Here is a 26796-nt window from a genome sequence, read left to right as displayed (position 1 = left end):
TGCTCCCAGAGGGGCTGAGCACCAGGCTTCATTTCCAGCCCAGACGTGGTGCAAACCAGAGTAAGGAACTCCATCAACTGAGCATTAATTCTTTAACTGATGTGCCTGAGACTGAGAATATGAACCCTGCTGTAAGGAGAGGCAGGAGCTGTGCTGCTGGGTTTTACTCCTCCCCACCAAGAGCAGGCAGAGCAGAGCCCCTGCAGGAGCACAACAGCAAGGCAGGGCCGAGCAGCCCCTGCAGGGAATTGTTCACCCAGGACTCAGAGGGGAACAGAGTCATCTCCCACCACTGCTGGAGGGTCCTAGCTCCTCCCAAGGACCATGGCAGCTCCTTGCGCAGCTCACCCTGCAAGGCCTCTTCCAGGGATGCTGCAAAGAGGAGCCTGAGCAGACTGGGGGAGGACTGGGCAGACCTGTGCCATGATTTGCTCTTCACCCAGGACTCCCAAGGGAACAGAGTGATTAAACACGAAGTGACCTCAGATGGCTCATCTTAGGAACTGATCAGGCACAAAGTGCCCTCAGCTGGGGCATCTGCTGACCTTACAAAGCCTCAGGAAAGCATTTTTTGGTAAGGAAGTGGTCAGAAATGGGTAAGGGTCTCTTGGTGGGGGTGGGGCATCTAACCAGCAGATGCAGCAGACCCCTGCAACAGGCAGGGCCTCTTTCTTTGCTTTAATAAAAATTCAGTGTTTGAAGGAGTTGGTTTCAGTCATGGTCACAGCCCCCTGCTAATGCAGCTGTGGAAGTCCAAAGGTAAAGGCTTTGCAGGCTCAGCTCAGGACCCACACTGTGCCTCAGCTGCCTCCAGGAAGCCCTGGGCTCAGCTGTGTCCTGCTTGTCCCTTGCGCCAGCCCTGTTAGGTGACAGCTGGGGACTGTGGCTCATGCCTTGCACCTTCTGTGTCTGGAAAAGAGTCACCTCTGGTAGCTGTGGGTGGGATCACACCACTCAGCTGCTGTTAGCAGAGGCTGAAGGTGAGGAAGGCTGTGACAAAGAAGAGGAATGGTGACAGTGACACCTGCTCTGGGTGAGTCTGAGCTGCAGCCCTGAGGCTGGAGGTGTAGCTCCTTCAGGGGTGAGCACAGGGTGTGTGTCAGCCTGGCCTCAGCAAGGTGACAGCACCGGGAGAGCTCCAGGCTGCAGGCAGAGCTGGGCAGTGCTGGTTCAGCTGCCTGTGGCTGCTCCACAGCTCCCCAACAGCCTTGGTGCCTCCGCACTGCCTGGCTGGCTCCAGCTAAGCCCTGCTCTGGGGGATTGGAGGGGAGGGCTCTAGGCTGGAGCTGGTTTGAAGGACAGGGACCAGCTGCTTAAAAACCCCAGGGGCCATGAGGAGCAGAGTCCATCTGTGCCCATGCTCCAGAACAAGAGGCTGCTCTGTTTTAATTCTCTTTTACATGTTGAGGACACTTCCACCACTGCAAGTGCTGCCATTCAAGGCAGCTTCCCCTTCCCCTGGGGCCACAAGTTCAGTGTGACAGATCCAGCTGGAGTATGGCAGGGGCAGGGCTGAGGGAAGAAAGCCTTCAGCATCTGAGTGCCTTCAGCTGCAGCAGCTGCAATTCCACACAGCCCCCAACCACCTCCCCTAGGGACCTGCCCTCTGCCCCCTGCACATCAACAACATCAAGCACAGCCAAGCTCCTATTAAGGCTCCATTTTATAGAAAGGAAAAAAAAAAACAACCCAAAACAATTCATACTTTGAATACAGCCATGAGGAACATTGCAGAGAAGGTGGAGCTGCAGGAAACCCCTTGGGTCAGTGACAGCCACAGGCAAGGCCAAGTGCCTTCCTACCTCTGCTGGGGTGAAAGCTCTGGTGGCAGGTGCTGGGCTCTCAGCATGGGGGGTGGTGGTGGTGGTTCAATAAATAGACCTTTTTGAATGCTAACTAAAATACAGTCTCTGAACACAAGAACTAGTCAGGAAACACTGAATTGCTGCCAGGAAATTAAGGCCATTCTGTCATGCAAGTGGGGGGAGTGAGGGGACACCAAGGGCACACCAAAGCCAGCAGCCCTTGACCACCCCCTGTGGCCTCAGCCCACCTCTGGGGCAGACAAGAAGACTTCTTTTCACCACTGCTTCAACAACCTCCTAAACACTACAGACCAGGACACGTTAATTAGCTTATTCTCAGTAGCTTCTGTACCACACTCAACAGGGAAAGAACTGGATGTTGGACACTGGGTTCTACTGGAAATGGTAACTGGTTACAGTGGAATGAGGCCCTGCTAAGTTAATGCTTAATTGGAACCTAAGGAAAAGAAGTGTAGGTAGAAAGAACTTTTGTCCAGCAGCACTCATTGCACTCTTGAGAAGATCCCTAGCAATAATCAACATCAAAACACAGGTGGGAAAGAATTCCCAGCTTCTTAAAAAGTGGTTTGGTTTGGTTTGGTTTTTCTTAAATAGAACAAATTCATGGAAACCACATCAAAAACCTGCAGGGCATCCAAACCTGCAGGGCCTCTCCCAGCCCATGTCCAGGGCAGGATCCATTTCCTAACTCAGAGAAGAGGCAGAAGGCTCAGTCCTTAGGAAGGCAGCTACAGTGGAGGAGACTTGGGAGCATAACACTTTTGCTTACAGAGTTTAATGACTGAGCCATCACTTCTCCTTCAGGGCCAGATCTTCATCCTTCAGAGCAAATTTCCTTCTCAGAACTTCTGCTATAAGCACAGCTGGGTCCTCCTCCTTCATTGGTGTTCTGTTTCTACATGGAAGACAAAAAAATGCAGTGAATCAGTGAAGAGAAAATGCCAACATTGCTGCAGCTGTGCCCAGCCCCAGCAGCTCCTCAGCTCCCTGTCCTTACCACCCCCAAGCAGTCAGCAGCCCCCATGTGAGCTGCCCCCCTCAGAGGGCACCACAGACACCAAAACAGGCTCTGGCTCACAATTGCTGACTCACAGCTCTGCAAGTGCTCCTCAGCCATCCCTGAAGCTCCCCAAGTTGTGTTTAAGCACCAAGTCCTAAACAGGAGCATCAGAGAAGCATCTCTGTGGTTATCTCATTAAGCACCACTAGGTTCCTTCATCCACTTAAAGACCGCAAGATCCTGCTAAGTGTTGGAGTGCTGCAGAGCCACAGCTCCAGTGACACCAGAGGGCTGTGCCTAGCAATTAAAGATCATCAGTGACTTATTTAATGTAATTCTCACCCACCACAGAGCTTTAATTAAGCTGCAGTAACCAGATCCTAAACTACCCTAAGATGTTGCTGTTGCACATGGGAAGCAGCTTAGAGGCTGAGCTAGAGGAAGAGATGAGAGAGAAAGAGAGACCTAGAGGAAGGGATGAGAGCAACCAAGTCCAGCTGAGAAGTGTCCCTGCCCATGGCAGGGAGGGTGGAGTAGATCTTTGAGGTCCCTTCCAACCTGAGCTGTTCTAGGATTCAGCCTCAGGCTTTTGTGTGCCAGTGCAGAGATAAAATCAAAGGAAGAATGCTCAGGAGAGCACTTACAGATCTTTGCTCTGCTTCATCCTCTGAATGTCCTTCAGAATGCCCATCATGTCTGCAAAGCTGCTGGCCTTGGAGAGAGACACAGAGTCCTCCTCCTCAGGATCCTTTGGCTCTGCTTTAAAACACTCAGAGCTGGCAGAGCAAAGCATGGAGACCGAGGGCAGCTCAGGGCTTTCCAGCTCTGCCTCCTCCTCAGTGATGTCACTGATGACAAAGGAAGTTGTAGACTGGAAAGAAGGTCCAAAGCAAGGCAAGGGAGAAGATGCATTTGAACTTCCTGGAGATAACAAATCTGGTGTGAAGGAAGCAGAAGCTGAAAAAGAAAAGAATAGAGGTGGATAGGAAAACTCAGCCCAAACCATGCAGCTCCAAATACCAGAACATAAATCAAGAGGCATCCTCAGCCAGGCTGAGAGAGAAGAAACAGCACAGCCTCTGTCCACTGCTTCCCATGGCACCATGCTCATAGATACACAGAATGGGTTGGGTTGGAAGGGACCTCAAAGCTCATCCAGTTCCAACCCCTCTGGCAGGGACTTGGAATGATCTCTGGAGGTCCCTTCCAACCCAACCCATTCTGTGATTCTGTGATCTCAGGGCTAAGCATACAGGAAAACCCAGGAAAGGGAGAGAAGTCTTTCCCCACTGCTCAGGTTTGAGGCTGACCCAAGACTGTTAGCTGCAGAGACTTTTACTGCAATAAAGAAATCCCTCAGCTCAGCTCAGCTCAGCTCAGCTCAGCTCAGCCTTTCCCCAAAGACCTTACCTGTGACCACCCTGGGTCCTCTCCTTCCCCAGAGACCTTCCCTGCTACAGAAGGGCACTGCCAGAGAAGCAGCAAACACTAACATCTCATTCTGAGCCAAACCCAGATGTGACCCTCAGACTCATGGCTGACTGGCAGCAGGAAGGGCAGGGAGACACCAGATGAAGCTTGGTGCTTGAGAGGAGTCAACCTCCAGATCAAACACAGCCACAACGCAGCTCCTGCTCCTTCCTAAAGCCAAGCAGGGCTCCTCCAGACACAGAACCAGCTCTGAGCTGACACCAAAGATGGAATCCTACCAACCAGAGCAGCAGCTCTGCTGGAACAGCACCCAGCACCTGTGCTCTGTGTGGAGGACTGGAGGGGGGCTGAGAGCTTCATCCCCTGCTGCTGCCCAGCACAGAGCTCCCTGCAGTCCTACCTGACTCTGCAGCCACTATTTTGGCGATCTGGCTCCGGAGGTGACTCAGCTCATCCTGGAGCTCTGTTGTTCTGCTCAGTGCTGGCAAACCAGGTTTCTTCAGGGCCAGCAGCTTCTCCTCCTGCTTCCTCAGGTTGGGGACTGAAGCATTTCGCTGTATGACAGTGAAGGGACTTGGCTTCCACTTGTGCTTCAGCGGCCGAGTGTCGCTCCTGCAGCACAAACACCTCAGGGTCACTGACAAGGCCCAGAGCCCTCTGTGACACCTAGGGATCCTCTGCCTCCACCTCAGGGCAGCAGAAGAATTCCACACACTGAGCTGAGCCTCTGCACCACGATGGTGTCACTGCAGGGATGTCTGCACCGTGCTCTCTGTGCCACCACACGGCTGGGCTGTGCTGCTCTGGGCTCTCTCTGCCTCACAAGGACACAAGGGCTGGCACAGCAATCCTGCCCCAGCAGCTCCAGGTGTGGTTGGAGGACACAGAGAGCCAGGCCTGGGTGTGTTCACGTGGTCTGAAGTCATTTCTCTCCTGCTAACCCTGTCCCCAGGCCAGGCAGTGTGCTGGGTGCACGTGGGAAATGTCACCTACCCCTTCACTTTTGCCTCTGATCCCAAAGTCCTTTTTCTCCTCTAGAAGGGAAGGACTAGAACCAAACTCCTGAGGGCAGAACATTTCAATCCCAGCAGAACTCAACTCTTCACCTTTCTAACCAGCAAACAGCAGGGATCAGGGGGGAGGGTTACCCTGCACTGATCTTTCAGCAGGCTCTTAGCACATCCTGCAGGAATTCCTCCCAGGATCTTTTGTCCATTATTTTTTAGCCTGTCTCTTGGGAAAAATGTCTTGAAACAGGCACCACACCAGACACTGAGAGAAGGGAAGCTGTGATGACCTGATCAGTGTCTGCCCCATGCAGAGTATGAACACAAAGGGACACAAGGAGAAACCAACCTGACTCTAGCATAGGTCTCCTCATCATCTGCTGCTATCCACACAATGTCTGCCAAGGTGGGGACTGGAGGGACATCATTTAAATACAGCTCTGAAACATTTGGGAGAACCTGAAGAGAAGAAAGTCTCATTGAGGAGAGGGCAGTCCTGTCTGCTGGGGCTGCCCCAGGTGGGCTGCAGCAGCTGTCAGAGTCCTTCTCCTCTGCACCAGGTCAGATGTGCCACAGCAGCACCACTCAGCTCACAGAAAGGAAGTCCCAGAACAGAACCAAACAATTGCTTTGGTTGGAAAAGGACCTCCAACCACTGACCCAACACCACCAAGTCTGCTGCCAAATCATGTCCATCACCACCACTCCCACACTGCTTTCCAACCCCTCCAGGGACGGGCAATCAACACCCCCCTGGACAGCCTGGTCCAGGCCTTCACAACCCTTTCAGTGAGGAAATTGTTCCTCATGTCCAACCTAAACCTCTCTGCTGCAACCTGAGGCCATTCCCTCTCATCCTATAACTTGCTACCTGGGAGAAGAGCCCAACCCCCACCTGGCTCCAGCCTCCTCTCAGGGAGCTGCAAAGAGCAATGAGGTCTCCCTCAACCTCCTCTTCTCCAGGCTGAACACCCCCAGCTCCCTCAGCTGCTCCTCCCCAGCCCTGTTCTCCAGACCCTTCCCCAGCTTGGTTGTCCTTCTCTGGACCTGCTCCAGCTCCCCAATGTACTTCTTGGAGTGAAGGCCCCAAACCTGACCCCAGTGTGGCCTCACCAGTGCAGGGGACAGTCCCTGTGCTGCTGTGTGGAGCTCTGTGCTGGGTGGGAGCAGGCAGTGCAGGGACATCTGATCCAGCCCAGCAGCCTGCCAAGGCCACGTGCACCCTGCCACTGACAAGTGCCAGGCTGCCCTTGAGCTCCAGCAGGGACTCAGCCCTTGCACAAGCCCTGAGGAAACACAGGCCCAGAGGGCATCTGCCCTGCTGGAGGTCACACAGTGAGGCACAGGCTCAGCAGCTCCAACTTGGTGTCTCCTCCACCTTGGGAGCCCAGTCCTCAGGCAGTGTCTGAGGAGGGATTGCCCTCCAGCTGCCCACAACCACTTACAAGAACAGAATCTACAAAGCAAAGAGTAAGAAGAACCCCACAGCTGCAGGAGCTTTGTGAACACAGCTGGAGAGTGATGCAAGAGCTGCTCTGGAGCAGCAGCTCCCTGCACATCATCACCAGAGCCCCCCAGGACTCCACTTACCTCGAAGGTTGCTCTGGGGCAGGGCTTTAGAGGGAGATTTGATCCAATCCTCCTGACAACGCTGCGTGCTGAGCCGTGGGGTTTGTTCTGCCAGATGGGGATGGTCTACAAGAAGCCATGGGATGGAATTAACATTCCACGGGATCACAGCATGGCTCAGGTTGGGAGGGAACTCAGGGATCATCTGCTCCAACCTCCCCCACCATGCCCAGGGACATCCCTCAAGTAGACTCAGCTGCTCAAGGCCTCATCAAACCTGCCCTTGATCACCCTCAGGGAGGAGGCATCCACAGCCTCCCTGGGCAGCCTGTGCCAGAGTCTCACCACCCTCCTGCTGAAGAACTTTCTCCTCATCTCCAGTCCAATCCTGCTCTGCCTCAGCCTCAAACCATTCCCCCTTGGCCTGTCTCCAGACACCCTGATCAAAAGTCCCTCTGCAGCCTTCCTGGAGGATCCCTTCAGCTATTGACAGGCTGCTCTAAGGTCCCCCTGGAGCCTTCTCCTCTCCAGGCTGCACACCCCCAGCTCCCTCAGCCTGGCCTCACAGCAGAGCTGCTCCAGCCCTTGGATCATCCTTGTGGCCTCCTCTGGACTCTCTCCAACAGCTCTGTGTCCTTCTCAGGATTTCTCATGATTTGCCCTTTTTAAAGTCTCTTAAATTGCAAACTGTCACAGACAAGATCCTCAGGAGCTCTGACCTTTGACTTTTTATCTGTTCAGTGATGTGTTTGACTGGGAACCTGCTAAGGACCAAGGTCACAACCTGTGTCTCAGCTGAGCACTGGTGACACTCAGTGACTCTGGGGCACTCCCAACACAGGTGCAGCATTTTCAGCACTGAAAAGCAGAAGCCTTCAGTGATAGCCACTGAGCTCCAAATGAAAACAGATCACAAAGAGGAAACCTGTGTCACATGAGGGGCCCAGGAGAGAGCTGAACTCAGCTGAAAGTCTCATTTAGAGGGACACTCAGTGACCCATGTCAGCAGCACTGGATGGAGGCAAAGTGTCACCAGTGCCAGCCTCTAGTGGGGGTGGCCAGAGCAGCCTTGGAGGATGTTTTCAGAAGCAGATCTTGGGGGGCTCAGAAGGTGAAGTGCTCTGTCCTTTGACCACTGTCTTCTCTCTCAGTCCTGTGGCCACCCCAGGAGCCAGCACAAGGCTCTGCACAGTGAATGCCAGCGACAAACTGGAATCCAGTGTCCAGTTCTGGGCCCCCTCAGTTTAGGAAAGATGTTGAATTACTGGAGCATGTCCAGAGAAGGGCAACGAGGCTGGGGAGAGGCCTTGAGCACAAGCCCTATGAGGAGAGGCTGAGGGAGCTGGGACTGTTTAGCCTGGAGAAGAGGAGGCTCAGGGGAGACCTCATTGCTGCCTACAACTACCTGAAGGGAGGTTGTAGCCAGGAGGGGTTTGGTCTCTTCTCCCAGGCAAGCAGCACCAGAACAAGAGAACACAGTCTCAAGCTGCACCAGGGGAGGTTTAGGCTGGAGGTGAGGAGAAAGTTCTTCACAGAGAGAGTGGTTGGCCATTGGAATGTGCTGCCCAGGGAGGTGGTGGAGTCACCATCCCTGGAGGTGTTCAAGAGGGGATTGGACATGGCACTTGGTGCCACGGTTTAGATAGGCATGAGGTGTAGGGTGACAGGTTGGACTCGATGATCCTTGAGGTCTCTTCCAACCTTCTTGATTCTTGAATCCAAGCAGGTTATTTCCCTCTTCCACCAACAAAGTCATTAAATTATTAACTGCTGGAGCTTGCTGCACCCACGGTGCCTGAAGGCTGGGCCGAGGCACCGCCAGTGAGAATGCCTGGGGGGTGTTTTACACCGAACCCCCGAGCTGGGAGCCACCGACTGCTGTGACAGCCCCCGGGCAACGCGGAGCCGGAAGGCAGGGTCCGGGGAAGGAGAGAAGGGGAAGGGAAGGGGCCCGGGGAAGGAGAGAAGGAGAAGGAAGGGGCCCGGGGTGCCGGCGGCCGCGGTACTTACGGACTCCGCTGCCATCTCCGGCTGCGGCGGTGCCGCCGGGGCGGGCTCAGCGCTGACTGCTGCGGCTCCCGCGGCCGGGACTCATCTTCCCCTGCTCCCCGCCGCGCCTGGAGCTTCTCACTGCGGGACAGAAGTGACTAGCTGCGGGCACTGCCTGCACGGAGTTGCCGGGGCCGGACCAAGCTCTGCCGACCCCAACCCGCAGCCCGCAGCCAGCCCTCCCCGCACCCTTCGGCCGGTGCCGGTTCCCGTCCCGCTCCCGGGCCCCGCCGGTACCTGAGGGGCTGCGGCACAGCTCGGCCCCGCTCCCGGCCCCTCCGCCGCCATCACCCGGAAGCAGAAGCCGCCCCCAGCGCTTCCGGACCGCCCGGGCATGCGCCGGGAACGGGCACCGTGCCCAGGGGGTACCCAGCGACAGGGACAGGCCGCCCCCCTCTCTGTCCTCCCCATCCTGGAGAAAGCTTCAGGGAGACCTGAGAGCAGCCTCCCAGCATCTGAAGGGGGCTCCGGGAGGGCTGGAGAGGGACTTTGTACAGCGGCAGGGAGCGACAGGACGAGAGGTGATGGCCTCAGAGTGGCAGAAGCTGGATTGAGATGAGACATGGGGAAGAAATTCTTCCCCAGGAGGGTGGTGAGACTCTGGAACAGGCTGCCCAGAGACGCTGTGGGGGTCCCAAGCCTGGAGGTGTCCAAGGCCAGGCTGGATCAGGCCTTGAGCAAGCTGGGCTGGTAGGAGGTGTCCCTGCCCATGGCAGGGGGCTCGTAGGGACTGCTCTTTAAGGTCCCTTCCAACCCGAACCCCTCTACGATTCCATTCTGTGTCCCAGCCCCATCCCCGCCCGCCCCAGAGAAAGGAAGCACATCAGGAGTCCGCGGGGGGTGAGATGGCTTTAAGGAGTGCAGCTACAGCCGGGGCCCTCCGGCCCCCTTCCCGCAAAATCGGCACCGAACCGCGCGGGGCTGCTCCCCCCGACCCTCGCTGGCAAACATCGGCCCTGGCCCTGCTCTGTGAGTTTCAGACCAGGGCGTCACAAAGCTCAGGAGAGCAGGGGGGGGAAAGCAGCACCTCCTCCCCCCGAGGTATCACAAAGCTGTCAGGTTAAAACCTTTGAGTTTACAAAGAGGGAGACACAAAGCTTGGCACCGTTCATGAAAGCCTCAGGATGGCTTCTGGCTGCTGCCCGCGGGCAGCAACAGCTCCTCAGGCAGTGAATGGAACACAGGTGAAGCCCCCCTGACCCTGCCATCCTCCTGAGCTCACAGCAGCACTCTGGCTCCAGGCAGGGCTGCCACAGTCCAGCAGTTCACCAGAGAAACACCAAGGTGCTCCCAGGGACCCCCAAGGCTCACTGCAGGCTCAGGCAGTGGTCATTGCCTCTGCAGGACCAAACAAGTGATGCTGCCTCTTGCAAGCCCTGACCTTGGCACAGCACAGGGCAGAACCACTGCCCAGGCAAACACAATCCCTGCCTGCTCAGCCTCTGCCCTCTCTGCCCATTCTGCTGCAGAGCAGGTGGGAAGGAAAACAAATGGAATGGACTCTCCAGCCCAACACAACTGACAGTCTGAATCCCCTGACCAAGGGAGGCACAGGGAAGGTGCAGCAAAAATAGTTCCTGTGGAGCTTTGTAAAAGCCAGCAGGGCAGATCTGTGCCTCCCAGGAGCCAGGGGAGGCAGGCACTCGGTCTGCTCTGCACTCCTGCTCAGGCCAAAGTGTCCCAAGGGGCCAAGACCAGAGTTCCCCTAAGGGACAAGGGTGCTTGGTCTTGAACACTGCCTGGAGCCTTTGGCACTTTCTACAGCTGTAAGTGTTGCCACATGCCAGCCTGTCATTGCTGCAGGGCCCCTGGAGTGAGAGAAAAGTGCAGAGCTAATGCATAGTTATAAAGCCAACACTGAGAAACATCCCAGGGGAAATTCATCTCACTAGAGAAATCAGTGAAGCTAAACTGCTTCAGCCCAGAGCTCTAAGCTCAGTCTCCAGCCACAGATGCAGGCAGGAGGGCTGGGGGGAGGGGTGGGGACAGGGTAATCACCACCCCTGGGTTCTTCCCAGGTCCTGAAGCCCAGGAAGGAAAATACATTTCCAATCAAAAACCCAAAGGCTTTTCCCCCATTTGATTTGGTCCAACAAATTGTGCTTCAGAGAGCAGAAAAAGCATCAACAGCCATGGCTGGGCTGCAGCCACCTGCTGCAGATGCTCTGTCTCCTCCCCTGTCTACAGGAATACACTTCGAAACTCACTTCATTTACCCTTTCCTTCTCCAAATTATACTCACTCTGTAGCCAGGCACTGGTACAGAGAAGGAGCAACTGCTCAGGGTGGTTCCAGCTAAGGGTCAGTGGTGTTCTGTCCCAACAACTTCCCTGGAAAAATTCTCCTCAGAAGTTCTTTAGTGGAACTGCTCAGTCCTCAGCCTCAGTTAATGCTCTCAGGGCAGTGCTGACCCTTGGGTCCCAGAAGGAACTTCATCAGTGAAACCTGGAAGCCCAAAGCAAACAAGGACAGAGCATTTCACCATCTCTGAGGAGACCCTGGGGGAACAAAGCTCTTGGAGGTGATGAGGAGGAAGCAGCCCTGGGCTGGGTGAGATGGGGGCACTGCTCACTGCCATGTCCCACAGCCTGGAGTCCAGCACTGGTGGAGCTAGGAAGAGCTCTGTCCCCTAACCCCCCCACCCTGACTTAATCCACACCTGACAGCTGAGCTGCACCCTGGCCTCCCTTCCTCATTTCACTGTGTCAACCTCAGCACCTCCCTCAGATGCAAAGACCCTGAGCAAGTGAGGCCATTCTGTCACAAAGGGTGCTGGGAGGAGGCCAGAGCTCAAACCTCCACAGCTACAGTCCCATTAAGCACTGGTTGCCACAACTGTCAATAGCTGCTGGCATCCAAGCCAGCAGGCAGCTTACAGCTCAGAGCTGTACTGGAGAGAGCTGTGGAGGACACCAGAGTCCAGGAGGGAGCTTCCCAGCTGGGCTGGATCCTGTACCAGAGCCCATGGGCCACAGACACAGTCCATGAACGTTCAGTTGCTGTTCTCCATGATCTGACACACAACACAACACAGCCCAGTGCTGGACATCAGGGGCTCTGGGTGACACCTGGCACGGCTGCTACAGGAGTTTCACCACAGGGCTGAGCAGCAGTTGGCAAAACACCAGGGTGGGAGGCAAACCATGGCATATACCCCCAGAATGTTCACAGGCCGAAGTATTTTCACTCCTGAACTCAGCAGGGACAGGTGATGTAGAGTGGCAGCTTGGCCTCAAACCAACACTCAGAGCCAGGCCCCAGTCCTGGGACTGTCTGCATCTAAACATCTGTCATGAAGAGGAGGAAGAATTGCTTTAGTCTCTGAAGTCTTTGGCACTCTGTGGGGCACTCAGGTGCCTCTGTTTTTAGCTCTGCAGGTATGGTTTTGCTCTTTGCAGTCCTTCTTTCAGGAACTGGAGGTAAGTTGCAGTTGAAGGGTCCTCAAAATTGGTTGAGAAACTAAAGATGTTACTTTCAACATCTTCAGGCTTCATGGAAGTAATATCCAGGAAGTAGTTGGCATTGATATGGTGAACCTGGGAGAGAGAACAGATGAAGACATTAAAGGCCAGACCAGGTCCCCAGCCACTGCCTTGGCCTCCAACCAGCACACAGGGGACGAGCCTGGGAAAGAATCTCCAAAGCTCCGCAAATGCTAATTCAGCATCCAGGGCACAGTCAGAGAAAGATGTGTGACAGGCAAGGGTCTGGACAAAGGGGTCAGGACAAAGCCTGGAGGAGCCAGGGGATGGCTGGGGGAGCAGACACTCGCTTCAGGGTCTGTGAATGACCCTGCAGAGAGAAGGTTCTGACAGGCAGAGCCAAGGTCCTGAACTCACCACGGTGCCGTTGGGCAGGCAGATGATCATCTCCACAGGGAAGCTGTACTTCTCCAGGTGCAGGTCAGCCAGCTTGCTGTGGAACTCATTCTCTCTGTTGCTCTGCAAGAGGACCCCAAAGAAAGATTCCTACACACTCTGAAGCTAGCAGAACAGCAGGAAGGAGTACACTGAACACGGGAGGAGGAGTCAGACCACAAAGCATGGTAGGAACTGGCTCCGTGTTCTCATCCTCTGCCTTACTGTTCCCTTCCAGTCAGTTTCCCTCTCACAGTTCACCTCTAGAGTTTCTCCCCAAACAATAAAATCATCCCATGGCACTTGCCAGACACACCAACAGCCTGATACCAGCTTTTCCCAGAGTCTCCAGCTCTGTGAGTGACCCCAGCTGACAGCACAGGCCCTGAGACAAGCTCCTACATTGGCAGACTCAGGGTTCAGACAGCATTTGGCTGCTCCCTGGGTTACAGAGGAGTCAGTTTGTTGACAGCACAAATGGCCTTGGGCAGGGCTCTCTTGCAGTGAAGCATTTAGTTGAGCTTTTAACACTGGCACCAGGACAGAGCACAGAGGGCCACGGTGCCACTTTCCCAGCCTGCCTCCATCTGGTCTTTGCTTGGCCCCTGCAACCGCTAGGCCACAGAGCTTGGAACCTAAATCCCCCCTGGCCCGGGTGGGAGCCCCCTGCTCCTGCTGGCACCCTTGTGCCAAGCACCCTCTGTGTTCCCCAGCCCCAGATGTGGCTGTGGCACTCACCTGCAGCTCCTCCAGCTCCTTCACCAGGGACCAGCTGCTGACGAAGCTCTGGTTCAGCAGGGCGAGGATGGGCGAACTTTCCAGGACGGTCTCCCGGAGAGTTCGCCCCGAACCTGGCAGAGGAGGAGGCAGACCCTTGGCTGTGTTTCCTCAGTCACTGGTGCCATGCTTGGTGCCACCACGATGCCACTGCTCTGCTCCCCCCAGCCTGACCCTCTGTGGCAGTTTTCTACAGCTTACTGCTTCCTGTGGGTGCTCAAAGACTCACCAGAGCAGCCCCCAGCCTCTTGCAAGGCCACAGAAGGACCACGGGGGCTGATATGGTGCCTTTGGGAAAGGATCAGGGCCTGTGGGTCCACCTTGAATGCCTCTTGCTGCTTGTGCTGAGCAGAGCCCATCCATGCTGAAGAACTTTTAAGGGCTGAGAGGACCAAGAACACCTTATCCCTGGAAGTGCTTAAGGCCAGGCTGGATGAGGCTTGGAGCAACCTGGGGTAGTGGGAGGTGTCCCTGATCATGGCAGTGGGGTTAGAACTGGATGACCTTTAAGGTCCCTTCCAACTCAAACCATTCTGTGATGTACCCTGCAGATGCTGCCTCTACTCAAGCAGACGGAGAAGGGAAGAGAAAGGAGATAACCAAACCCATGTCTCTTCTCAGTAAAGGCACCTGAGTTATCCAGAGCTTGCCTCAAACAGCTCTGACCCTGCTGCTGAGGCTCTAAGCTCTGATTAGTAATTCCTTACTTTCTGCCCTTTTCTGTTCAGCATCTTCAATGCCAAGCAAGTAACACAACACTTACTGCTGGCTCATGACCCCAGCTCCTCTCAGAGCCAGAACAAGGCTCATCACTCCTCCAGCCACGCTGGGATTGCCCTCACCTCAGCAGGACTGGTCGTCCAGGGCACCCCACAGCAGGATGGAGTGCACCAGCTTCTTTTCTGCTTTTGCTCTCTCAAATGCTTGTGTGAAGGGCAGGTAGGAGATCTGGGGACAGAGAGATGGCTTGAGAAACACAGAGCAGGGTCTGCAGGACCTGCCACATCCCACAAGTGACAGACAGAGTTTAATCTGCAGTAGATCCTGCAGATTAAAGCAAACAACAACTGTGGTGCAATCCCCAAGGACAATTTCATCTTCTGGTGAAACTGAAGCAAGCCCCTCCCAGCATGAGGGCTGTCAGCAGCACCTGCAGAGCCTTATCTTCACACACTGCAGAAAGCATCTGTCTGCAAACACACCTCAGCCAGCCTGGGACATCTGGCCTGGGGATATTTATTACCCAGCCTCACTGAAACGGCTTAAAAACTGCCTGAGAGGAAGCCTGCACAGAGACTGTTCCAATCACTCAAATGAAGGGAACTTGTATTAACATCTTGGCAGCTCCAAGGGACATTTGTAAGCTCAAGCACAAGGAGGCAGCCACAGAAACGTGTGCCCTCAGCCAAGCAAGCAGTGACAGGCAGCAGCCATCTGCTCCAAAGGCTGCTGGTGTGTTATAGAGTTTGGGTCACCCAATGCTATAAATTTGTGTCTCCCTGCGGGGTGCAGAGGCACAAGGCAGGCTGTGTGTTTGCTGCTGATAAGGAAAGCTTGGTCCAAAGGCAGCTGAAAGCTGCAAAGCAAGGGCAGAGGAAAGCATTTGCAAGCAGCACTGATCCCTGCACCACTCCAGCGTCACGTTGGCAGCTGCTAAGAGGAAGGAGGGGAGGATGAGGCTGCAGCTAGGACACAAGCATGGCACTGGTGACACCCAGGCTTTGCTCCTGCCTGTGTCACCCAAAGGGCCTTTCAGAGGTGCTGCACTCCCTCATCTGCAAACTGGCAGCCCACTGAGCCACACAGGCAGTGCCTGGGAGGTGCAGGCCGAGCTAGAGACCCTTGCACTGCTTGGAGCAGGTTGTGGCTTCTGGGTCCTGGTGGTGCTCCAGGTGCCTGCCTGTGTCAGTGAAGATGACCTGCCCCAAATGAATGTGCCAAGGAGGAGCCCAGCCCCTTCGTCACCTTCTTAAATGGATACATGACCACTTCCAGCTTCTGGGCTGCCTCTTCCCAGGGGATTTGCTGCTGCCAGGTTATTTCTTCAAACACAAACTGGATGGGCTCCCCTGAGGGGTCCCTGCTGTCAATCACATTTCCATTTTCATCATGGATCACAGAGGGGATGGAAGGTCCTGTTGATTCCAGCTCCATCTGCAGGAGAAGAGGCTGAGTTGGACACTGCAAACATCCCACTCCTTTTTTTTTTTGCCAAGATCAAGATGCACAATGAGACACAGCTTCATCTCTGGCCTCCTGGAGCTGCCCTTCCCCAGCTGCAGATGGGTTTTGTTGGGGCACAGCAGGAAAGCAACTTCATTTCCCTCAATTACTATCTGACTGGGTTTGCTGCATTGAGAATTCATGAGACCTCCATGCTTCCACCTCCCCAGTGGAGATTTTTGGCTGTGAGACACCAGATTCTTGAAACCACTGGGACCTGCTGGACTAGTTTGAGACTCTTGCTCATGCCACCAGCAGAGCCCCGGCACAGCCCCTGGTTAGCCACGAGAGGGCGCAGCAGGAGCTTCCCAGGACTTCAGTGCTCTGCAACTGTCTGAAATGATTTTTTAGGTCTCTTTTCCTGACTTTTGGCAATTAAAAAGAAAGGTGGATCTAGTTTAGGAGAAAATGAGACTGCTCAGTTCAGGTATTCAAAATTCTGACTTGTGTTTCCTGTCCTAAGAGCTGGGATTACCACAAAAAAGAGGAATAACCTCACAGAGTTGCTAAACTCAAGACACTCAGCTCATACACCCCCTGGGCTCACAGCCTGGCTTCAGCTCTTCATCTTCTCAAAAAATGGAAACAGCCACAGGGCTCCAGGAGCTCAGGATTCAACCCACAGAGAGGGAAAAACCAGAGCAGCACAAGAAGAATCAACAGGGAGCCAGGCTGCTGCAGAGGCCATAACAGATCAACAGCTTATATTGTACTGAAACATTCAAAAGAAAGCTCTTAAGACCAGGGCCAGCTGAGGTGAGACAGCCCAGGGCCACAGCAGCTGAAATCCCTCCCTGCTGGGATGCTGCATGCACACAGAGCACTGGCAGTGAGCACAGACCTGAGGCAGGTAACCGATGTCCACTTCCATGTTGCTGCTCTCACTCGCTCCGTACAGCCACTCCATGTCCACGTTCAGAGACCTGCAAGGAGAACCCATCCTGCTCACAGCCACCCCAGCCCAGAGCTGGGCATGGGAACCCCCACATCCATCAGAATATCCACTGCAGGCTCAAGCACTGAAGCCCAGAGCCTCTGGCTCCTTGGGGATCACAGCGCTCCCTGCACAAGGCCAGCAACACTGCACCAGGGCCCAGGAACCCACCCAACACTCTGCACACTGGGGTTGGACTTGATGATCTTCAAAGGTCCCTTCCAACCCCTAGCATCCTCTGACACAAACCCCACACCTCTGAGACCTGTCAAAGCAAACAGAGAGGTGCCTCTGCCCCCCCCCGTTCCTTCCCAGCACTTAACTTGCACATCCTGATCCTGCTGGACTTTTGAAAGTGGTTTTTTAGAAGCAAGAAGCTTTTCTAAGGAGCTGCTGCAGAGCTCTAAGTGTCTGCTTGCTGTAACAAATGTGCTGACAGAGCCACAGGGATTAAGTCACCAGGGTAATGTTATAAGAGAATTTTCACTCCAGCCATCGTGGCCAAAGAAATTTGAAGCTTCTTTCCTCTGCAAGGCTTCCAGCTGCTTGCCAGAGAGCAGAAAAGAGCAAGTGAGAAGCTGTGCAGGCAAAAACCTTAACCTGTGAAACACCAAGCACAAAATGAAGCAAGAGCAGCAGGTTGTGCTGAGCTCCAGTGCCTGGAGCCAGGCCCTGGGATGGCCAAGAGCTGCTCTCCACACCCTGCCTGTCTCTCCCCACCCTCCAGCTACCAAGTGACAGCTACTGGTGAGTGAATCAGACCCTGAAACGGGTCTGGGATCTTCAGTGAGTAGTGAGGATGCATTTGCCAGTTTTGCAGACCACTGCAGAGCTCAATTCACTCAGATTTTCCAGGCCCTTGGCTGAAAAGCAGGAGCTCATCCATCACACACCCCAGCAGCCTTCTGCAGCTTGCAACAGGTCTCTGGCATCTGCAGCAGTCCCTGCCACAGCTAGGGCCTGCTGGGACACGGCAAAGGGAGTAGTGCTTGTGGCAGTGCTGCTAACAAAGAGGCTGCTGCCTGTCTCCAGCAGCATCAGGACAGCTCAATTCCCCACCCCTGTCTTCCTTGCCTGCAGGTCCCTCCCTCTGAAGTGGTTTGGCACAGCACAGCTGAGGCTTGGCTGTGGGGTTGCAGCAGGTGTCAGCTGCAGCCAGATTGTGCAAGGACAAGGATCCCCAGCCCCATGCTCCATGCCCCCAGCAACCTCTGCCCTGCTTCTCTCCTGTCCCCCCTCTGCCCTTTGTCCTTCCCTGCCTCTTCTGAGCCAGAAGCTCCCCAGACCTGTCAATCAACACAGCAGTTCCTGAGAACTGCAACAGAAGCAGCCTGGGGAGCAACTGTACCCAGAGAGTGGAGGACAGGGTGACCATGATGACTGCTGGCAGGGAAGGATGTGTGGGGACAACAGCTAAGCAAAGAGCAGAACCAGCCTGCCTACAGCTGACTGCAGGATCTGCACACCCTGCCCAGAGCAGGATGCCCACACACAGCAAGGGACAGAACTGCCACCAGACTCCTATCTCCAGAAAAGATCCCACCAGCCTCCCTCCACACACAGCCCCACTCCTGCACAGGACAGGATCCCAGAGGCTCTGGGTTCCACTGGGATTCATTTACAACAATCCCCAGCACCCAGGAAGAGGGAGGCAGGGCTGTACCTGCTGTTGGGAACGAAGAGCCTGAACTCCCGGACGTGGGAAGAGTCCTTGGAGAGGACAATGTGCCCTGTGAACTGGCCTGGGGAGAACCAGAAGGGGAAGTCTGGTGGCTCATTCAGCTGGAACTCAGCATGGATCCTGAAAGGAGAAAGGAGCCATCAGCTGCGCTGCCAGGAGGAGAGAATGGATCATGCACTGCAGATGACAGCAGGGAGAAGTTATCTCCAGACACCAGAAACCAGGAAAGTAAATTGGGGCAGAGGTTCAGCTCAAAAAGCCTTTCAAAAAGCACAATGAAGAGAGTAAAAGACTGGAGCAGATCCTCTAGGTCAGAACCATCTCCAGTCTCCATGCCTTTTGAAACTGGGCAGCAAGTGTCCATCCAGGAAGGAGGAATTGCATTATCAACTCCTGAGCACTGGTATAGACTAAGACCCCTTCAGCCTCCCTTCCAGCTTGGTCAGGCAAACAAAAGCTGTGTGCAACGCTCCCAGCAGAACAAGAAGACACTTCCCTCCTGGCCACCACCCAACTCATTTCTTGCTAATCAGATTCTCCCCTTTCAGCCAGGGACAGCTCCCAAGGAAGAGCGATGGAGAACTGCTCTCCTGCAGCTGGGCAACAGCCCCTGCCTCACCAGGGCCTCAGTGTCACTGGGCTTATGGGTGCCCTCTTTGGGCACCAGCAAAGTGTCACACACAGGCAGGGGCTGGCTGTGAGCCATCCTCTTCCTCTAACTGCTTCACCTCCCTCCAGCCAGGGCACATCTGCTCTTGCTTGGGAACATGACTGCACATGCCATCACACACCCCTCTGCAGTGGGCTCCCAGAGGCCTTCTCCACTCCCCTGAGATATGGAACAAAGTCCCAAGTGTCCCCAGGGCCTCACCTGAAGGCTATGGTGTAGTAGAAGGTGCTGATGGCTTGGATGCAGGCCACAGCTCCCTGGGGAGCAAAGCGAGTTTTGACGAAGGGCCGTGGGTGGAACATGCTCAGAAGCTTGTGGATGATGACCTAGGGAAGGAATTGTGAGCAGGAATGACAATACCTCCCCCACCACGGGGCAGCTGCAGCTCCAGAGTGACCTCCCACAACATCTGAAGGGCAAAAGGCTTCAACCTTAGCTCAGAGACCTGCCTAATCTCAAACCAAGGGGCTAAAGCAAGAGGCTGCTTTCCAGAACTCAGTCACCTTCCAGGACTTCTGTGCTGTTCCCACTGTTTGCAAGTTTCCACCATCCCAGCTGGTTCAACATCTGAGCACAGAAAACTGATCTAGGAGGCTGCCTCCATCAATACTACTTAAGACTCTGGCAGAGTGGCTATGGAATCAATAAACCCAGCAGGCTGTTGAGGCCCAGCAGCTGTGTGCTCACTAACACCTACCCCAGCTCCCCAGGGGAGAGCCACAGACAGGCTGCTGGAACAAACCCTGTGCAGACAGAGCTGCCCTTGGCAGCACAGCACTCACCTCTGGGCTGGCAGCTGTGCCACAAGGCACAATCACTCCATGGGAGTGCTTCCACAGAACCCCAGCATGGTGGAGGTTGGAAGGGATCTCTGCAGATCATCCAGTCCAACCCCCCTGCTCCCACAGCAGCTTGCCCAGGGAGGTTTGGAAGTCTCCACAGGAGACTCCACAACCTCTCTGGGCAGACTGCTCTGGGCCTCCAGCACCCTCACATCAAAGAAGTTTCTTCTCCTGTTCAGATGGAACCTGCTGGGTTCCAGTTTGTGCCCCTTGTCCTGTCCCTGGGCACCACTGAGCAGAGTCTGGCCCCAGTCCCTTGCCCCCCAACATTTTTATCTCTTGCTGAGCAGGCTGCTCTTCCAGGGCTCTCAGCCTTCCTCATCTCACAGAGCTGCTCCAGGCCCCTCAACATCTTTGGAGCCTGCAGTGGACTCTCTCCAGTAGTTCCCTGTCTCTCTTGAACTGGGGAGCCTGGAGCTGGATGCAATACTGCAGATGTGGCTCTCTGAGCAACCTTTTATAAATCCCCAACCAGTTCAATGAAGCAAGCCAAAGTTACTCCACTCAGTCTCATCTGGCTCTGACAGAGTTTTTGCCTGCTCCCAGTTTTACCTCCAGATTAGGAGGTGGTGCTCCTGGCTGTGCACTGCAGCCTTTTCTGCTCCCTTAGGAAGCTCAGGGACACAATAATGCAACAGCCACATCCCCTCAAGGGACTCCTTCAACTCACCTGGCTGCAAGGCAGAACATTTACACAGCTGAAAGCAGGCACACAGAAATCAAGTTTCATCTCTCACCTCTTTGCCCTTGGGAAGAGGAGGATAAAATCTGTTGTTGGAAAGGTAGCCAGTGAAGATGTTCAGTTCACTGGGAATTATCCACCATGGATCCCCCAGATCCACTTTATTCTTTGGAGGAAGAAAGGCTTTAAACTGCCTGGCAAACAACACACTCATAGGGACTGCTGGAGCTGTCCAATTCCTCAGCCCAGAGAGAGCAACATGAGAAATCTGTGAACAGAAGACACCATCAGAGCCTAGACTGAGCTGCAGCAGAGCTGGGGAGGGAGCAGGCTTTGGAGAAGCAGGGGGCAGGGGAATAATAATGTTTTAAATTCTTCCTACACCACCACATAGCTCTGTCAGCTTTCAGGGATGGAAGAGAGGGGTGGGAGAGAGGGGCACAGCAGCACTGCTCTTGGACTTGGTTCCATGAGAGCAATCTCCAATGTCTGCTCCTTGCCTCCCAGGAAGGGAGAGTTAATTGGGGCACAGCACTGCTGAGTGCACTGAAAATGCTGAAACGCTGCCCAAAGCAAGGAATTTGCTCTCCAAGCAAATCCCAAGGGCTCAACAAGACCACCTCCCCCTCCCAGCACAGCAGCACTGGTGCCAGCTGCTGGTGCCAGCCCACAGCACTTGTTTCCAGGGGGATTTCTGGCCACACTCATCCTGCAGGACACTTACCCCCAGGAAACCATCTTTGCTCTTGGTCATCGTTTCCATGACCAAAGGCTGGAATTTAGCCACCACAGACAAGGTCTCCCCACTGGGATCAGGCATCTCCTCCTCTTCAAACTCAGAGATGGGAGCAACCCCTAGACAAAGGGACAGGAATTTCAGCACCTCCCTTTTTAAGCACTTGGGAAGTGACCACACATTTATCCTGGCAAATTCAGAATGTCTCTACCAGCTCAGACCCCTCCCAGAGACCAGGTTTGGCTGCATGAATTAAAAGGGAGTCCTCCTTTTAGGGAACAACTCTCATAACCTCCCCAGCTCAGCTGAGGAGTCTTATTTCACCCAGGAGGGATGCAGCCACAGGCTTTAGCCAATTTAATGCAGCCCAAGCAAAACTTGTCTGTCTTTTGGCAGCACTTTAAGCTCTCCTCCACATTATCAACCCACTCTGCCTTCTGGCACCACCAGGAGACATTGGCCACACACTGATAGCCTCCAAACATGAGCTCTCACACTTGCTGTCTGAGAGGCTGTGAGGGTATGAATGAAGCCCTACCAGTCACTAACAGTTTTGGCCCAGCCAGGGCTGAGCTGTATTTGTTGCATTCACCCATCCCAAATCCCCTTTAAGCTCTAGACAAAGTAACTTAGATTCTCTGCTAGGCCTGCAATGGGATCCTCCACCTTATCCAAACTCTTTGTGAAAGCCACGTCTAGTGCTTAAGCCTTTTCTAAACCACATAAAGCTCCACAGCCTCTCTTCATGTAAATAAGACCCAAAATAGCATCCTGGAAAAAAAAAGAAAAAAGAAATGAAGGCATGAATAAAAAACAGTGAGTGCATTACCTTTGGCTTTTGGGCTGTGCAGAGAGAGCTCTGCCACGCACAGAATCAGAGAAGAGACCTCGGAGATCATCACAGAATGGCTCACGCTGGAAGGGACCTCAGAAATTGTCTACTCCAACCTCCCCATCATGGGCAGGGATATCTCTCAGGTAGACTCAGCTGCTCAAGGCCTCATCCAGCCTGGCCCTGAACAACCCCAGGCAGGAGGCATCCACAGCCTCCCTGGGCAGCCTGTGCCAGAGTCTCACCACCCTCCTACTGCAGAACTTCTTCCTCAGCTCCAGTCCAACCCTGTTCTGCCTCAGCTTCAAACCATTCCCCCTGGGCCTGTCTCCAGACACCCTGATCAAAAGTCCCTCTGCAGCCTTCCTGGAGGATCCCTTCAGCTATTGGAAGGCAGCTCTAAAGTCCCCTTGCAATCTTCTTTTCTCCAGGCTGAACACCCCCTGCTCCCTCAGCCTCACAGCAGAGCTGCTCCAGCCCTTGGATCATCTTTGTGGCCTCCTCTGTGTCCTTCTGATTGCTGGGGACACCAGAACTGGAGGCAGTATTTGAGGTGGGGTCTCAGCAGAGCAGAGCCATCAAGTCCAACCACTCATTGAGCTCACAATGCCACCACTACTGCTGAGCCACCACCACTAAGCCACATCCCTCAGCACCACATCCACACAGCCTATAAATACCTCCAGGGATGGGGACTCCACCACCTCCCTGGCCAGCCTGCTTCAGTGTTTCTGCAAAGATATTTTTCCCAACATCCCACCTGAGGACAGCCAGAAACTCACCTGTCAGCTTCTCAGCTATGGGCTTGAACTCTTCTGGACTGAGGTAGAGATCATTGTTTGTGTCCAGAGAGGAGAACAGAAACAGCCCCTCGCTTCCCAGAGACTTCATTGCCAGCTCCTAATTTGGGAAGAAGAGGTGAGTGAGATTCCAACCTCCTGCAGAAATCCACTGCAGCCCCTCTTAGGCTGGGTGCTGCTCTGCATGCTCTGTAGCACACACACAGAGCCAGCAGAGCCAGAGCTGGACGCCCCTTGGCAGCACTCTGTGCTGTTTACAATGGGGATGGTGTCCAGGAACTGTTGGCTGAGCACATCCCAGCTACAGCTGCCTGAGTAATTCCAACTGAATCATTTGCTCAGAGTCTGGCCCCAGAAGTCTTTTGTCAGAAAAATTTCCAACTGTTTTTCCAGACAGTTACTCCCTACACCTGTGGATATGCAGAGAGCCTGGAGGTCCTCATCCCTGCTACTCCCTGATGCCCAGGGACACAGAGGCAGGTCAACACCTGACTGTCCACAGCACAAAACCACGAAGGAAATCAGCTGAGCCCCTGCAGCTGCAGAAAGCAGCTTCACCCCCACCCATGTTCTGCTCAGATTCCTCTCTAAGCCTCCACCCTCAGGGCTGGATGGAGCATTTCAGCCCCTGGCTCCCTGATGCCTACTCCTTCGGCCATGCTCTGGGGAGCCATGGAGCTTCTGCAGGAGCCCAGCCACCCTGTGCCTCAGGTGCACAGAATCACAGAATGGGGGTTGGAAGGGACCTCTCAAGATCATCCAGTCCAACTCTCCTGGCTAGAGGAGGTTCACCTAGAACAAATCACACAGGAACACACCTAGGTGTGTTTGGATTGCCTCCAGAGATGGGGACTCCACAACCTCTCTGAGCAGCCTGCTCCAGGGCTCTGCCACCCTCCAAGTGAAGTATTTTTAACTCCTGTTTACGTGGAGCCTCCTGTGCTCCAGTTTGTGCTCCTCCATCTGCAGAGCCCACAAAGGGATGATCCAGTGGAAAACACCCCCCCTGGAGCAGCCCCAGAAAGCCTCTAGATGCTTCTAGTCATTTCCACTCAGCACTGAAGGGAAAGGGACAACTTGCATGCAGCAGAAGGGAGCTCCACATTGATGTTAGGGAGCAGGAGACACAGAGCAAGTCAGACAAGCCACAGAACTGCCAGGCAGCCTGCAGCACAGCCCCTGTGACCCAGCACTTGGGGTGGCTTCCTCTGCCACCCCCTTTACAGCCTGGAGCCAAGGCTAAGCACTCTGCATTCTGCTGTTGGAGCCTGTTTGCTCTCCTTGCCTGCAGCACCATCACCATCCCCTCAGCTCCTCAACCACTTTATCTGCCATCTGTTGCCTGCCAGCCTGGAGCAGCACTAATGCAGCCTCCAAGGCTCTGCTCCCAACAGCTGGAGCAACAAAAGCACTTAAGAGCCTTCCAGGGCAGTTTCAGGACTGAGACAGACAGAAATAAACCTTCCCTGGAACACAAAACGGAGGCCTGGATGTGGAGATGGCTGAGGAAAGAAAGGAAAGGAGTGTGCAGGAGCTAAAAAAAAGGGATTAAGGAATTCCAGAATGCCAGAGTGGAAGGGACCCTAAGGACCATCTGCTCCAACCTTTCGAGGTGATGGTGGAGCTGCAATGAACTGCCTCAGCAGCCTGGCAAGCTGAGTCTTCAAACTGCCCAATGTAGGGGACTGCTTCCCATGGGAGATGATTCCAATGTCCAACTGCTCTCTAGGGAAACTTGCTGCCTGCTCCTGCCTGTGCTGCCCTCCCCAGAGCTGTTCAAACAGCCTCTTCTGCAGGCAGCCCTGGCACAGCACAGCAGCTCTGCACAAGCCCGAGGACAGATTGCTCCCTTTGGACACAACCATTTCCACATTCCAAGCCCAGCAGCAGCATCTTGTGAGCTCCTCCACACAGCCTCACCCACACCAGGACCGCAGGGACCTGCTGGAGATAAGACCCCAACGACAGAGGAACAAAGACTTCTCCAGAGCAGGCAACAGTCCTGCTGCACCCAGCCAGAGGGGATGACAGAAATCCTGTCTGAAAGGGGAGAGAGATGTCAGGGCTTGGCCCTTTCCTGACAACACCTTCAAGAAAGCTCTCCAGGGCTTGTAGGGGTTTCTAAGCTGGGATTAAAAGAAATAAAAGTTTCCCTGCCTGTGCCAGAGGAGTGAGATGGAGCTTTGTCAGTCAGCCAGAGCAAGACAGTTGTGGTTTGCACAAAGTATTCTTCTCTCACCTGCTTGTGGGTTGTTTAGCCAAAGAAACATTTCCATAGCAGCAGACAAGACAAACTGAGATGAAGGAGAAAGAAAACCCTCAGCCCAGCAGCAGCCACCTCAACCTCTGTGACCACCCCGACCCTAAGGGGTGCCGATGCCTGGTGATTCCCTTAGCCTGGCAGTGGCCACCCGGTGCTCTCCTCAGCCCATCAGTGGCTTCCTCAACCTCTGTGGCCACGGATATGTAGTGATCCCCTTAGCCCACCAATGGCCACCTCAACCTCTGTCACCACCCTAAGGGCCACCCATGCCTGGTGGTCCCCTCAGCCCACCAGCAGCCACCTCAACCCTGACGGCCACTGACCTGTGGTGGTCCCCTCAGCCCACCAGTAGACATCTCAACCCTGATAGCCTCTGACCTGTGCTGGTCCCTCTCCGCTCACCAGCAGGCCACCGACCTGGGGTGTTCCCCTGAGGTTAGAGCAGCCACTTCAGCCTCTGTGCCCACCTCAACCCTGCTGGCCACTGACCTGTGGTGGTCCCCTGAGGCTAGAATCATCCACTTCAGCCACTGTGGCCACCTCAACCCTGCTGGCCACTGACCTGTGGTGGTCCTCTCAGCCCATCAATGGTTACCTCAACTCTGACACCCATCACTGCCTGGTGATCCCCCTCAGCAGCCACCTCAACCCTGCTGGCCACTGACCTGTGCTGGTCCCCCTCAGCAGCCACCTTAGCCTCTGTGGCCACCTCAACCCTCCTGGCCACTGACCTGTGGTGGTCCCCTGAGGCTAGAAGCAGCCACTTCAGCCCCTGTGGCCACCACAACTCTGCTGGCCACTGACCTGTGGTGGTCCCATCAGGCCAGCAGCAGCCACCTCAACCCTGCTGGCCACTGACCTGTGCTGGTCCCCCTCAGCAGCCACCTTAGCCTCTGTGGCCACCTCAACCCTGCCAGCCACTGACCTGCGGTGCTCCCCTCAGCCCATCAATGGCTACCTCACCACTGCCTGGTGCTTCCTCTAATCCCACTGACGGCCATCTCCTCCCGCAGTGTCCGCCCCCGCCTCAGCTATCCCTCAACATCCACCTCCCCCCCCGGCAGCCATCACCTAACGCCCCCCTCAGCCGCTTCCCGCCATTTCCCGCCCGCCATTTTCCACCCCTTCACAGAGGGGCAGCGCAGCCTTACAACCTTCCCCCTTCCCGCACCCCTACCACCGATTTGCTTCTCCCCCATTTCTCTTTTCATCCCCACCGTTACCTGCTGCCGGGCCGTTTCGGCGTCCCGGTAATATTTCACGGCGGCTAACGCCGCTAAAGCGGCTACGGCCAAAGCCAAGCGCGGAGGGGCCGCGTTGGGCTCCGCCATTCCCTTTCGCTTCAGCGCCTCCGCTACGGAGCCGCCATGGCCGCGCCGAGCAGGGGAGGCGTCAGGCGGGGAGAGCCTGGTGAGGAGGGGCCGGGGCCGGGGCCGGGCTGGGGCCTCTCTGCGGGGCCTGAAGGAGGGGGAGAGGGACCGAACGGTCCCGTAGAGGCTTCAACCTCCTGCTTTTCACATCACCATATGGAGTCGTTTCGACCTATCCACCACTTTTCCACCTTTTTTTTCTTTTTGTGCCCTTCGGGTTCTTCCCTACGGCTGGTCACATCCTTCC

The 26796-nt window shown here is 55.0% G+C and overlaps 2 protein-coding genes across 2 annotated transcripts; both read right to left on the bottom strand.

Annotated features, from left to right (window-relative positions):
* Positions 1 to 1694: 1694 nt before the first annotated feature.
* On the bottom strand, positions 1695 to 8877 carry MTFR1L (mitochondrial fission regulator 1 like). The gene is made up of 6 exons (XM_054395309.1): positions 8844 to 8877; positions 6855 to 6959; positions 5614 to 5723; positions 4658 to 4869; positions 3471 to 3783; positions 1695 to 2721 (listed from the first exon to the last, which is right to left on the bottom strand). Exons 1-6 carry the CDS (start codon positions 8856 to 8858, stop codon positions 2616 to 2618), a joined length of 861 nt encoding a protein of 286 aa, XP_054251284.1. The 5' UTR covers positions 8859 to 8877; the 3' UTR covers positions 1695 to 2615.
* Positions 8878 to 12144: 3267 nt separating this feature from the next.
* SELENON (selenoprotein N) lies at positions 12145 to 26510 on the bottom strand. The gene is made up of 12 exons (XM_054395380.1): positions 26403 to 26510; positions 22899 to 23016; positions 21273 to 21403; positions 20604 to 20816; positions 19226 to 19350; positions 18337 to 18474; positions 16581 to 16662; positions 15482 to 15670; positions 14359 to 14464; positions 13478 to 13590; positions 12722 to 12823; positions 12145 to 12418 (listed from the first exon to the last, which is right to left on the bottom strand). Exons 1-12 carry the CDS (start codon positions 26508 to 26510, stop codon positions 12248 to 12250), a joined length of 1596 nt encoding a protein of 531 aa, XP_054251355.1. The 3' UTR covers positions 12145 to 12247.
* Between the last annotated feature and the right edge of the window lie 286 nt (positions 26511 to 26796).

The sequence above is a fragment of the Indicator indicator genome, chromosome 33 (assembly GCF_027791375.1).
Source record: "Indicator indicator isolate 239-I01 chromosome 33, UM_Iind_1.1, whole genome shotgun sequence".
Taxonomy (NCBI): Eukaryota; Metazoa; Chordata; class Aves; order Piciformes; family Indicatoridae; genus Indicator; species Indicator indicator.
The sequence above is the reverse complement of the archived record's forward strand: the minus strand, read 5'-3'. Positions and strand labels throughout refer to the sequence as shown.

What these genes read in the sequence shown, in the direction of transcription:
- MTFR1L (XM_054395309.1), bottom strand. An exon ending in GCCCCAGAGCAACCTTCGAG is followed by an intron (nt 5,724 to 6,854) that starts GTAAGTGGAGTC and finishes TCTTCTCTTCAG; the next exon opens with GTTCTCCCAAATGTTTCAGA. An exon ending in ATGAAGCAGAGCAAAGATCT is followed by an intron (nt 2,722 to 3,470) that starts GTAAGTGCTCTC and finishes TCTTCCATGTAG; the next exon opens with AAACAGAACACCAATGAAGG.